At 43.3% G+C, this 14,443-nt stretch overlaps 1 protein-coding gene across 3 annotated transcripts in view; it reads left to right on the forward strand.

Annotated features, from left to right (window-relative positions):
• SORT1 (sortilin 1) overlaps positions 1–14,443 on the forward strand; it is a 61,122-nt gene that overhangs the window by 38,643 nt on the left and 8,036 nt on the right. For 2 of the 3 annotated variants that reach the window (XM_087446098.1, XM_087446107.1), the window contains exons 9-15: positions 2,736–2,880; positions 3,982–4,137; positions 6,302–6,408; positions 9,115–9,217; positions 9,788–9,956; positions 10,779–10,969; positions 12,889–13,078. In XM_087446098.1, coding sequence (XP_087302224.1) covers positions 2,736–2,880; positions 3,982–4,137; positions 6,302–6,408; positions 9,115–9,217; positions 9,788–9,956; positions 10,779–10,969; positions 12,889–13,078 — 1,061 coding nt within the window. The remainder of the gene's footprint in view (positions 1–2,735; positions 2,881–3,981; positions 4,138–6,301; positions 6,409–9,114; positions 9,218–9,787; positions 9,957–10,778; positions 10,970–12,888; positions 13,079–14,443) is intronic. The other variant, XM_087446115.1, reaches the window with a different exon arrangement.

The raw sequence follows: 14,443 nt of genomic DNA on the forward strand, positions 1-14,443 counted from the left end.
AATTGAGTACCTACTGTATACTAAGTACTACTATTCTTGGTCACAGGACTACAACAGTAAACAAAACAGGTGAATGTCCTGCTCTCAGAGCTTATATTCAAGTAGGGGGATAGATACTAAACTAATACATATGATGTAATATCAAGTAATGATTAAAGCTCTGAAGAAATCTAAAGCAGAGTAAGGAAATGGAAAGTGACAGGAATGGAGCAGTGCTGTTTTAGATATGGTGGTTTGGCTGGGCTCTCTGGGACCTGACTGAAGGGAGAGCATAACTATCTGGACATCTCGGCGGAGGAGACGGTAAGTGCAGAGACCCTCAGGCTGGAGCGTGCTTGAAATTTTGAAGAAAAGTGAGAAGGGCAGTGTGGTTGGAGCACAGAGAAGGGCAGGCGAAGTTGGGGAGCCAGCGGCCAGGTCATACAGGGCCTTCATAGCTCACGATTAAGACTTTGGCCTTTATTCTTGATGTGTTGGGAAGCCGTGAAAGGGTTGTGAGCAGGAGAATGACATAATTTGGCTTCTCTTTTTTTTGTGTGAGGAAAATCAGCCCTGAGCTAACATCCATACTAATCCTCCTCTTTTTCCTGAGGAAGACCGGCTCTGAGCTAACATCTATTGCCAGTCCTCCTCGGTTTTTTTTCCCCCAAAGCCCCAGTAGATAGTTGTATGTCATAGTTGCACATCCTTCTAGTTGCTGTATGTGGGACGCAGCCTCAGCATGGCCGGACAAGCAGTGCGTGGGTGCGTGCCTGGGATCCGAACCCGGGCCGCCAGTAGCGGAGCGCGCGCACTTAACCGCTAAGCCACGGGGCTGGCCCCTGGCTTCTCTTTTGACAGAATAGGTGTGTGTAGAATAGCCTGTTGGGGGCAGGAGTGGAAGCAGCAAGAGCAGGTGGGAGGCTGTTCGAGTAGTGAAAGAGATGGTAGGTTGGACCAGGCTGGATGAGGGGAGAAGTGGTAAGATAGTGGATATATTTTTAAACGTATTGCCAACAGGATTTGCTGATGGATTAGATGTGAATTGTGAGAGGAGAGGAAGCAAGGATAACTTTAGAATCTTTGGCCTGAGCAACTGGGTGAATGGTGGTACCATATACTGAGATGGCAAAGACGGCAGGAGAAGCAGTTTTGTGGGAGGAAGATCAAGAATTCAGTTTTGGGTATGAGATGCCTATTAGATATATAAGTGGAGATGTCCAGTAAGCATTTGGGTACATGAATCTCCGAAAATTATACCGTATGTAAAGCCATGTGACTAGATGGTATCTTCTGGAGGAATGAGTAGCTACAGAAGAGGTGGGAGGACTGAGCACGCCCTGAAGCACCCAACATTTAAAGGTTGGAAAGAGATGGAGAATCCAGCAAAGAAGACTGAGAGGGAGAGACCAGTGACGTAAGGGGAATAGGACAGTGTGATGTCACTAAAGCCAAGTGAAAAAGTGTTTCAAGAAAGAGGAAGTGATCAGCTGTTTTAAACTCAATTGAGGTGTTGAGTTGGATGAGTTCTGAGAATTGTCCACTGGAATTGGTAACCTTGACAAAAGCAGTTTCATTGGAATACTGAGGTTAAAGATTGATTAGAGTAAGTCCAGAGAGAATTGGAGATGGGGAAGTAGACACAGTAACTACAGATAACTCCCTCGAGCAATTTTGTCATAATCCTCCCAACAACCCTATGAGCTAATACTGTTATCTCAATTTTTATTTGAGGAAATTGAGTAACTTGCCAAGGGTCACACAGGGGTGGAGCCCTGGTAGAAATCAGACTGTCTGATTCCAGAGGTGGCCTCTGTATTGTAGCCTCCTATACTGTACTGCTACTATCTACAGTATTAAAATTCTATGTGCTTTTGAATTCTAGTTTCTGCCTATAACAATAAGAGTAAGATTGGAAGTAAACATCTAGATATGAGTTAGAAAAATAAGTTAAATGTACTTGTCACTGAACTTTAAAGAGTATTTAACATAGGGAGGCCCTGGGACTAATTCTCACACCCTGGCTAAATGTGTCTAGTAGCTATTTTAAACTGTTTATCAGAGAGTGGGTGTTAATTGCCTCCTTAACAGAGTCCTTTTAACAGCTAAATACTCCCTGATCACCTTCCTTATATTAATTTCTGACTCTCCTTGGCCTCTTCCCAGCCTGTGCATGTTCCCTTTATTATGGCTCTTCTGAGAGACTTCGTTAAAATTAAAGAGGAGGTGTGTCCAATCTTGACTTCCCTTGTGATCTCTCAAGCATGGATTTCATCTCCATTTTCTAGACCCTTAATTATCTAATTCTTTGGATTATGCTGGGACTATCTCAAAGGGACCAAACTTTTATGCAGCAGTCATCATTTTAAGAATTATTTGAGCAAGCATAAGCAAATGGTTATAAAGCCAAACTAATGATGGTCCCATCAAACCCTTAGCTCTATTGAAGGAAATTGAAATGTCAGAGGTTGGGAGGATAGTATCTTATAGGGCCACACCAGAATAAAGAAGCCAAAGAGGAAGCCAAGATAGCTTTACTTAACAATAGAATGGATTGTTCCTTGCCTGGAACTTTGCTAGAGGTCAGAAATTGCTTTGGTAGTTGGTACTGGGATGTTTCATTTATAACAGTTATATACCCAGTGAGAAAGTGGATAATGATACTTATAATTATTAATAGTAATGTTCCTATTCATGTCCCTGCACGTGGCATCTTGACAGAAAATTTAAAAAATAAATATTGGCATTTGTTCCAGGATACAACAAGAAGGATTCATGTGTCAACAGATCAAGGGGACACATGGAGCATGGCCCAGCTCCCCTCTGTGGGGCAGGAACAGTTCTATTCTATTCTAGCAGCCAATGATGACATGGTATTCATGCATGTAGATGAACCTGGAGGTAAGAGCTTTTTAGTGGCCCACCCTTGAGTGTATAGAGATTTAAGCTTCAAGCCCTCCTTTGAGTAGCTTTCCTTCTTAAATGTCGATTTTTCCTCTTATCCCTAGGAATTTATTAGTGTCCTACTGCATACTCTGTCTTAGAGATAGTTTGTAGCCTCTGTTAAAAAGACACTTGTCTTGACACTCTAATATGGTTTGTGTCTATGTCCAAGTGTTCTAGAGCAATGCTACTCAAAGAATGGTCAGAGGACTGGTACTGATTTGCAAACTCTTTGTTACCAAATAAATACAGAAAGCAAGAGCAAGCGTTTAGAAACTCTTATAGCCATTTGACAAAGTAATTTTATATCTATTGAATCTAATGATAAGAAAGTTGAGGATTATATTTTGTCTATCTTTTATATTTCATTTTTACAGTGATTAATTTTTATTATATTTTACGAAAGCATCAGTTTGTGACATGATGAAAATTTAAAAATTGATTCTTCAGGGGCCAGCCCCGTGGTGTAGTGGTTAAGTGCGCATGCTCCGCTGCTGGTGGCCTGGGTTTGGATCCTGGGCACGCACCGATACACCGTTTGTCAGGCCATGCTGTGGCGGTGTCCCATATAAAGTGGAGGAAGATGGGCATGGATGTTAGCCCAGGGCCAATATTCCTCAGCAAAAAAAAAGAGGAGGATTGGCATGAATGTTAGCCCAGGGCTGATCTTCCTCACAAAAAGAAAAAAAAAAATTGATCCTTCACCACAGATAGTTTGAGAAGCATTGTTCTAGAGTATAAAGATTTAGAGTTGTGTAAGATATGAATCTAAATACAGTGTCTCTGCCACCAAAATGTATCAGAGAAGAGCTTGTCTGCAGCTTCTGATTAATTCATTCAGTAAACTCTGCATCTGCCATATTCCAGGCACTGAGCTGAGCGTTAGAATTAAAGATGGACACGAAGAGCTTGAGTATCAAACCTCAGGTCTGTGTCTACATCATCAAGAGAGACAGTTGGCTAATGTGTGCAGTCAGTCAGGCATGTGTGTGGTTAGACTATTGTTTTCTCTCTGTTCCCTCCCAAGACTTAGTGTTTTTATTTGTCTGCCTATTTCAGAGACCGGTTTTGGCACAATCTTTACCTCAGACGATCGAGGCATTGTGTATTCCAAGTCGTTGGACCGACATCTCTACACCACCACAGGTGGTGAGACAGACTTTACCAATGTGACCTCCCTCCGCGGGGTCTACATAACAAGTGTGCTCTCAGAAGGTGCGTCTTAGCACAGCTGTCCTTTGGCTGAACATATTGGGAGTTGAGGCTTTTGGGGAGACTGATGGACCTGTCCCCTCAGTAATGATGCCGCCTGCCTGGCCAACAAGCCTCCCCCTGTAAATTCTGCCTCTCTATTTTAAATGTTAGGGTAAATAGAACTAAGAAAGAGCAAAGCAACAGCAGGTAGAAAGAAAGATTTTTTGGGTGCTGTGTTGTTTAGTTTATAAAATAAGTCTTCTCTATTGGGAGGTTCAGGCCTACAGGCACGAGCCTGGGTTTGAATCACTTCCTGCTTTCCTCCTTGTAGAGAGGGCGTAGCAATAGCCAAGATTCCTCTTTTGTGCCTCTCAGTGGTTCTGCAGAGCTCACCTTTGCTATGGCCCAGTTATACAGACAAACATATTATTCTAAAGTACAAAGACTCTTAAGGTTTTATTTATGTATTTATATTTTGGTAGGAGGTGGGAATGTTTGTTTTTATTTTGTGAAGACCTTGCAGTGGTATACAGGGTCCTAAGCACCACTGGCCCCCTGTTTGCTCCCTAACCTCATCTCTAACGCTTCTCTCCTCTGCTCTCATCACTCCAGCCCTCTGCCAGTCCTTAAACACGCCAAGTGCACACACTCGTGGTTTAGAGATTTGCACTGACTGTTCTCTCTGTCTCCCCAGATGTCTGCAAGGCTGACACCTTCCCCCTCTAGTCTTTGCTCATATGTTACTTTCTGCATGAGTCCTGCCCTGACTGTCCTTTTTTTGTGTGTGTGTGTGAGGAAGATTAGCCTTGAGCTAACGTCTGTTGCCAATCCTCCTTTTTTGGCTGAGGAAGATTGGCCCTGGGCTAACATCTGTACCCATCTTCCTCTACTTTATTTTTTTATTATTATTATTTTTTTGTGTGTGAGGAAGATCAGCCCTGAGCTAACATCCATGCCAATCCTCCTCTTTTTGCTGAGGAAGACTGGCCCTGGGCTAACATCGGTGCCTATCTTCCTCTACTTTATATGGGACGCCGCCACACCATGGCCTGACAAGTGGTGCACTGATGCGCTCCTGGGATCTGAACCCGGGCCACCAGCAGTGGAGCACGTGCACTTAACCGCTACACCATGGGGCCGGCCCCATCTTCCTCTACTTTATATGTGGGACACCTGCCACAGCATGGCTTGATACGCGGTGTGTAGGTCCATGCCCGGGATCTGAACCTGCAAACCCTGGGCAGCCAAAGCAGAGCACGTGAACTTAACCACTATGCCACCGGGCCAGCCCAACTGTCCTAAGTTTCAGTCTGCCCTCCCCAACTCACACACACTCAGTTTCCCTTTAACTGTGCAAGTTTTTTCCATAGCACTTATTTTCTAGCATACTGTATAATTTACCTATTTACAATGTCTGGTGTTTGTCTGTCTCACCCTAGTAGAATATATATTTCACAAAGTTTTTTTCTGTTTTGTTCACTGATGTATTTCCAAAGGCTTACAATAGTTTTCACCTAGTGAGCATGCAATAAATATTTATTGAATAAATGAATTTTCCTTTATTTGCTTTCTTGTTTGATTTTACTTGGAAAATTCAATGCATATTATTTCTAAATTTAAACCTGCAACAGTTTGTTATCATTGAAAATAGAGAATGGGGAAGAGACATGAGAAAAAAAAAGAAAACGTTTAAGAGGGATAGGATCTGCGGTAGTGGAGAGACAAAAATTAGGAATTATATATTCAGACTTAACGCACAGACATTCAAATCTTGAGAGTCCCTAAAACAAGCATGGTATCATGGCCTTGTCTGAGTAAAGATTAGGATGCCTTCCCATTATAGATTTTACTTCTAGGGCAAGCAAGCAAGGAAAGAGAATGGACATCAGCCTGTTTGTGTTGGTAAGGAGGTAAAAGGTGTCTCTTTGCAAGCATATCAGTCTAAATGATTTCTGGAATCACTTAGGTCCTGTTCAAGTGGGAAGCCTTCTTCAAATATCATATTTAGAAGACTACTCAGGTGCTCACCACCACTGAGCCGTTTTTTTGGGTGTTAGAAGCTTATGGGACTCCAGGGTTCTGATGGTGTTAGATAGTCTCAGTTAGGAGAGTTGTGCAATGATAAACTGAATTTAATAGGGTGCTTCCAGTGTGTCAGGCTTAATATCACTCTTTTCCCCTTCAGATAATTCTGTCCAGACTATGATCACTTTTGACCAAGGAGGAAGGTGGAAGCACCTGAGGAAGCCTGAGAACAGTGAATGCGATGCTACAGCGAAGGATAAGAAGCAGGTTTGTTTGACTCCAATTGTCAAACGTGTTTAGAGCAAAGCAACCATTCTGTTCTGCTCTCATCAGTGCCAGGCCTTTGAGTAATGAACTTTCGTACTTGATTAGGGGCCACAACTAAAAGTGGAAAGTTTGGAATGACAGTAATGAAATTAACTTAGAATGTAGGAAATAGGAACTGCAAAGAAAGGCCAAAATACTATGAATTATTTGTCTTTTAAAGAAAAAACTGGAGGCGAGCAGTTTCTGTTTTACTAAACTGCTGAATGAAAGCAGAATGGCTGGTGAGAAGTTAGGAGTCAGCATGGCAGCTTAGAGACTTTAGGAATTCTACAAAAATCCATACACCAGGCATTTGTGAGCAGTGCGAAGCCTTGCAAAGCCGTGCTGGTGAGAAACAAGTGGAGGAGAACTCGGCCTTCTCTTCCCCTCTGCCTGGGCTCCACACGGGCCGGCCAGTGCTGTGGGTGGTGGCCCGGTGGTGCCTGCGCCAGCAGGAGCCGACCCCTCTGAGAGCTGGAAATGCACAGGTGCTGCTTCAGGAGACCCCGCTTCCAGGAGTGACAGGTCTCAATAGGCAAGAAAAATGAAAAGAAAAACAAGCTTTCTGTCTGACTCTTATAGAATTTGAGAGAAGCTTAGGGGAACACTGGGGGTTTTCTTCAAAAAATGACAGCGTTGGTAGTTCCCGAGCTCTCCTCAGAACTCTGCTGTTTCGGCTGGGTTTTTTAAGAGCCTCAGCCAGTGTGAGATCAAGTGCACCTACACCACCCACAACGCACTCTCGCCCTTTTCTGTGCTAAGTGCTGTCGAGTCTCTCTCCCTCCTGCCCCTTCTCCATCCCTCTGCCCTGGCCTTACCCTGCACCTGCCCTCCTCACCTTAAGCCTGGGCGGGTACGGTGGCCTCCTTACTTACCTTGCGCTCACCCTCACGCTCCCATGCCTGACCCTCCTCCACACTCTTCATGCTTCCCCTTTGTCTGTGGATAGTCTGTGCCTCTGACCTGGTGAATGAAGGTCCTCTCCTCCCCTGTTGGGCTCCCTTCTGCCTTTTCATTGTCATTGCCCATTTTATCACTGACACACCGCTTGTTATAACCCTCGCTGCTCCCTGAGCACCCTGTATGTGCCCCTGCGTCTGTGGCCTGCCCACGGTCTTCCTGGGGTCTTCCTGAGTGGCCTGCCCATGGTATTCCTGGGGTATTCCTGAGGAAGTCATACCTGTTTCCCCACCCCTGGTTCATTAGGATCAGTGGAAATCCTAACCATCCTGAGTGCCCATCTTCAGTTAGAGCTAATCATTCCTCTTCATTTCATTAATAGTTTGCTTGAACCTCTTTTTTTATTGCGATAAAATATACGTGATGTAAAATTAACATTTTAACCTCTTTTAAAGAGGTTTAATTTGAACGTCTTTTAAAGCACTAACTTTCATTCTGCTTTATACCCTAACTAGTTTCTGAGAAATATTTCTTAAGACAAGACTGAATCTTATTTCAAATCACCACCACATCTTGTACAGTATCTGAAATATGTCAGGCATTCATCAAGTTTATTTGTGTGGAATCATACTTTAAATATTGATCAGAGGCTTTGATGTAATACAGGAATAAAATAAACTAAGACAGATTAAACATGAGAAAATAATTGCATAATTTGCTCCCAAATGTATTAATGCATTTCAGAATCAAGAATATCCCACTGAGCCTATAACTCAACAACAAAAAGACAAATAACCCAAATTAAAAATGGGCAAAGGACTTGAATAGACATTTCTTTAAAGAAAATATACAAATGGCTGGTAAGCACATGAAACGATGCTTGACATCACTAATTAGGGAAATGCAAATCAAAACCACAGCGAGAGATCACCTCACACCCATTAGGATGGCTACTATTAAAAAAAAAACAAAATAGAAAGTGTTGGTGAGGCTGTGGAGAGATTGGAACCCTGGTGCACTGATGGTGCAGCCACTGTGGAAAACAGTATGGTGGTTCCTCAAGAAATTTAAACATAGAACTACCATGTGATCCAGCGATTCCACTTCTGGGTATATATCCAAAAGAATTGAAAGGAGGATCTCAAAGAGATATTTGCACACCACTTTCATAGCAGCATTATTCACAATAGCCAAAAGGTGGAAGCAATCCAAGTGTCTGTTGACACATGAATAGATAAACAAAATATGGTACATACATACAATGGAATAATATTCAGACTTAAAAAGGCAGAAAATTCTGATGTGCTACAACATGGATGAATCTTAAGGACATTATGCTAAGTGAAATAAGCAAGACACAAAATGACAAATGTTGTATGGTTCCACTTATATGAAGTACCTAGAGTGGTCAAATTCATAGAGACAGAAAGTAGAATGGTGGTTGCCAGGGTCTCGGGGGGAGAGGGGAATGGGGAGTTATTGTTTAATGGGTACAGAGTTTCAGTTTTGCAGGATGAAGAAGTTCCAGAGATGGACGGTGGTGATGGTTGCACAACAGTGTGAATATAATTAACACTACTGAACTGTACACTTAAAAATGGTTAAGATGGTAAATTTTATGATGTGTGTATTTTCCACAATTAAAAAAAAAAAAAAGAGTATCCCACTGAGGTCTGGGTTAAGTTCAGAGCTTTATTAGAAGGCTCTGTGAGATGAGTAAAAAATTGCACCTTTGGTTTTAATCTAAGCTTTGGTTTCTTTTCACAGTGCAGCCTTCATATTCACGCTTCCTACAGCATTTCCCAGAAACTAAACGTTCCAATGGCCCCACTCTCTGAGCCTAATGCCGTCGGCATAGTCATTGCCCATGGTAAGCAGCCCTCCCTCACCTCCACGGGAAGAAGTAGCTTAGCACACTAAAACTCAGTCACTGCCTTGAACCCTGTAAGAAAACCACCATATGTGGCTTTTACCATCCTTTGTAGAATTTCTTACATGATAGTGGTACTTTGGGTTTTTCATAGACTTCCATCAGAGAGAGCAACAAGGCTTCTCCCTTTCCCAAATTTTCAGTGGCCTTTTTTTTCTTTTATAAGAGGCGTGATAAGAGAAATAATCAGAATAAGTTCATTCAAAATCATTCTCTTGGGCCGGCCCCATGGCTTAGCGGTTAAGTGCGTGCGCTCCGATGCTGGCAGCCCAGGTTCGGACCCCGGGCGCGCACCAACGCACCGCTTCTCCGCCCATGCTGAGGCCGCGTCCCACATACAGCAACTAGAAGGATGTGCAGCTATGACATACAACTATCTACTGGGGCTTTGGGGGAAAAATAAATAAATTTTAAAAATTAAAAAAAAAAAAAAATCATTCTCTTGGCAGTAAATCCTGTCTGTTTCATTTGTGCTGATTTGTGCTGATGAGATGGTGGATTGTATTGCAGGGAGTGTAGGGGATGCCATCTCAGTGATGATCCCGGATGTGTACATCTCAGATGATGGGGGTTACTCCTGGGCGAGGATGCTGGAAGGACCCCACTATTACACCATCCTGGATTCCGGAGGCATCATCGTGGCCATTGAGCACAGCAGCCATCCTATCAATGTGATTAAGTATGCATGAGCTCAGCTCCACCCACACTACCTGCAGAGAGGGCAACAGATTGTTCTTCAGTGTGTTGGGGGATAGTTACGGACCTTGATTCATATTTGTCTCTCTTTTTTTTTTTTTTTTTTTTGTGAGGAAGATCAGCCCTGAGCTAACATCTGCCAATCCTCCTCTTTTTGCTGAGGAAGACTGGCCCTGGGCTAACATCTGTGCCCATCTTCCTCCACTTTATATGGGACGCCGCCACAGCGTGGCTTGACAAGCAGTGTGTCGGTGTGTGCCGGGGATCCGAACCCCGGGCCGCCGCAGCAGAGTGCGCGCACTTAACCGCTATGCCACTGGGCTGGCCCCTCATTCATATTTGTGCATTCTACAGAACTTTAGGGAAAGTTCCTGAAGGTATTGCATTTACAGCAACTCAGATTAAATGGCTTTGCTTTTTCCTCTGACTTCCTCTAGCTAACACTTCTTGTCACTTTTTAAAAATATTCTTTCTTTCCACAAGCGTATTATGGAAGCATGTAAGCACTCTGGATGGGAAATGACTCTTTAAATACAAGGTCTTATAAAATAATTTCTGTTTTTTTATTTAGTGAGTAGGTCACTATCCTCTCTTTCCTTTGAGAGAATTTTTATGAAGGCATATTCTTCCATACTCTCTGAATGAATCCCCTTTCCCTACTCTAACATTAAAAATTAATGTTAGTAAGCCATCACCTAAATATGAGAGTTTTTCTCTGGTTTGGGATCAAACAGCCAGAGTGGTTTCCTGACATTCCCATAAATGTTGATCCTCTGTCATGATCTTTGTCTGATTGTGGTTTCAGGTTCTCCACAGACGAAGGTCAGTGCTGGCAAACCTACACGTTCACCAGGGAGCCCATCTACTTTACCGGCCTCGCCTCAGAACCTGGCGCTAGGTCCATGAATATCAGCATTTGGGGTTTCACAGAATCTTTCCTAACTCGCCAGTGGGTCTCCTACACCATCGATTTTAAAGATGTCCTTGAAAGGAACTGTGAGTGTCTCCTTTGACCTTTTCTACCAGAAACTTGTAAGCCCATTTTCCTAAATAACTAATTCAGTTTAATTTCTTTTAGCTGATAAGAAAATGCATATAAAGGAGGGTTGAAGGATGTTCCCTGTGGGTAATCAGGCAATGGGATGGTATTGGAAAAGCAGCTTCCCTCTTTGGACTTGCACTGTCCAAGAGAAATAAAATGAGGACCACTTAAGTCATTTAAATTATTCTATCAGCTACATTTTAAAAGTAAAAGAGGTGAAATTAATTTTAATAATATAATTATCTCCATATATCCAAAAATTATCATTTCAACATGTAAGCAATATTAAAAATTATTGATGAAATATTTTACATTCTTTTTGTTCTAAGTCTTCAAAATCCTGGTGTATATTTTACACCTACCCTGCCAGTAAATCTCAGTTCAGACCAGCCACAGGTGGTAAAGGCTATCGTATAGGACAATATAGCTTTGCACTCTTAGGGCTGTGTAATGTGCTATGTACCTTTTCTGATTGTGAGGATAAGGCATGCTTGTGTTTGTCTAAAATTATTTCGTAACATTTCATGGTTTTGCACCCCTGATTACAGCAGAACTGTAAAGAGGAAAGTGTGTTGCAAAGAGCATCTAATCGATTGTGTCACTTATCAAAATGTTGAAGTGAGGAAGTTTTCATGCAAGGAGTTTTGACTTGAATGTCTGTCACAGGTGAGGCTCTAGAATGGCTGCTGGGCAGGCGTGAAGCCCACACTGACCATTTCAGAGTTCTGTGACTTCGAATTAGAAGGCATGTTAAAGGCCCAGAAAATGGCTTCAGAAAAGGAATTAAAGTGTTCGTTGCAAGGTGTTCCTAAGGAGTCACAAGCAAACCCAGGCCCCAGTACCAAAGATGTTGACATTTGTACTGAGGATAAAAGAAAAAACTGGAGAAAAAATGACCGTGTGACCTGTAGTTACTTGTTGGCATGATATGACAAAAGGCCTAAGGTTTTAAGACGGTTTGGTTGAATTTTGATCCTGACTATTATTATACTGTGTTATGGATCCATTTCCTCAGAATGTTAATTCAGTGACTCCTGGAGAAAGTAAAAGCACTCCATTTGGACCTTACGTTTTTACAGGATGTTTCAATATGATTTAATACCGGAGAGTCATTCTTATCTAAATTCATTAAATAGGCTGTAAAGGAGCTGGCTTATGAGTTTTCCCCTCAGCAGTCAGCTCTACAATTATTCCTAAAGGTAGACGTCGTTAAAAGATTTGTTAAGCACCTGCTGTTTAACAGGCTCTGTGCTGGTCCCCATATCCCAAAGGATAGAACCCTAATCCACAGTCTTTAGGCCGTAGCCTTTGAGCCATTTTTCCAGGAGTGGGTGACAGAATATACTAAGCTAGGTTGTCTGTAGTCAGCAGTCTTCATTTGAGAGCCAGTTGGCTCGAATGAAAAGTCTAGAAAGAGAATGTTTTCCCTTCTGTTGGAAGCAAAATAACTTAGAGTAAAATTGAACCCCTGCTTTTGGCTAGTTGGTATCTGTCCTAAAGGAAAACATCTGGTTGCTTACCTCAGACAGCTGCTGCTGAAGGCACAGGTGTACAAGACACACAGACAGCAGCCTCTCGGTTTGAAAGGACCCCTAGAAGTCCTCTATCCAACTTCCCACTTTGAAACAAATAAGGCTTTTCCTAGTACTCAGACGGGTGATGAGATGCAAAGAATCCTCATTTGGCATGAGGAAATGCCAATTGATAGTAGGCTCCAACTAATGTAGCTTTTGTTTGTAATTCCAAAATGAAGCAAAAGGTTGAGTCAGACATCCCCACTTTCCCTCTCCTTGTTCCTCCTATAGCCTGGCAGCTGCCTCATGTGTGTGGTTCTGTGCCCTGCAGTTTGCTGAACAGCCTGTCTTTCCTTTAGGTGAAGAAAAGGACTATACCATATGGCTAGCTCACTCCACAGACCCTGGAGACTATGGAGATGGCTGCATTTTAGGCTATAAAGAACAGTACCTACGGCTCCGCAAGTCATCCATCTGTCAGAATGGTCGAGACTATGTTGTGACCAAGCAGCCGTCCGTCTGTGCCTGCTCCCTGGAGGACTTCCTCTGGTATCAGCATCTCTCAGATCCCTGTCAGCCCCTTGCCCTGCTGGAGGAGGTTTTGTTGAGGAGGTGGCACTTGAGCTGAGCCCTGACGAGCAGTAGGATTTGACTGTACATATCTGGGAAGAAGCAGTCATTAAAGCCAGTGGACTGGTGTGAACATAGATACCCAACAGCATGATCGGGAAGGGTGTGCTGGAAGATAGGCCAAGAGGGGAAGTCACAGTAGTCACGATAAAGAAGTGCATAGGGTCCCGATGGAGGAGCTCAGGCTAAATTTTCAACTTAGATGATGGGAAGGAAAGTAGTGTCATAGGCAAACATAAGGAAATGCTAGGAGAGGCTGGCACGAAGGAGAAATGATGTGTTTTGAATGTTTTGTTTATTTGAGGTTCTGTCAGCAAACTTAGGTGGTGATATTTGGCAGGTACTTGGAAATGTAGGATTAAAGCTCAAGAGAGGTAAAGCCTGCAAGTTTAAGTTGCAAGCACAAATAGTTAAGCTCACAAAGAGAGAGCAGGTACAAAGTAAGAATGAATTCTAGAACCTTGGAAAACATCTGCATTTATGGGTTAGGAAGAGACAAGAGTAAGCAGTGATCAGAGAAACAGATGAGTGCAGCCTTGCAGGGCCGAGGTAGGTAGGAGCACAGTGGTGTGTCAAGGGTCAAGGTGAATGAGACCAGAGAGGGCTCCCCTGGGTTGGGTGACCAGTGAGCCCTGGGGGGCCTCAGACATTCACTGTCAAGGTTGCATAGGGAGGTGAAGCCAAAATGCATAGAATAAAAAGTAAATGAGTAAAATAGAACAAGTGAAAAATTTTATTTTAAGAAATTTGGGGGCCGGCCCCGTGGCTTGGTGGTTAAGTGAGCGCGCTCCACTGCTGGCGACCTGGGTTCGGATCCCGGGCTCGCACCGACGCGCTGCTTCTCCAGCCATGCTGAGGCCGCGTCCCACATACAGCAACTAGAAGGATGTGCAGCTATGACACACAACTATCTACTGTGGCTTTGGGGGGAAAAAATAAATAAATAAAAAAAAATCTAAAAAAAAAAAAGAAATTTGGCCAGTAAGGGAGAGGAGGATGGAGGAAGAGGACAGGTGCAGGCTAAGGAGAAGCCACCAGGTGGGTGGGACTGATGGTCCCTCCCATACTGTCAGTGAAGCAAGGTCCCAGGGCAGTAGGAAGAATGGGGCCAAGGATGACCCTGGAGTCAGCCTTGGAGAGGAGGCAGCATGTTATTTCTTTGGGGAAAACAGAGAAAGGAGAGCAGATGGGTGGCACTGTGGAGAGACGGGATAGAATGGAGGGAGGGACCATCTTAAGAAGCTAAGAGGGACAGAAATGGGGAGGGCAGGAAAGATTTGACAT

Source organism: Ceratotherium simum, chromosome 2 (assembly GCF_057802395.1).
Source record: "Ceratotherium simum simum isolate JZ-2026a chromosome 2, ASM5780239v1, whole genome shotgun sequence".
Taxonomy (NCBI): domain Eukaryota; kingdom Metazoa; phylum Chordata; class Mammalia; order Perissodactyla; family Rhinocerotidae; genus Ceratotherium; species Ceratotherium simum.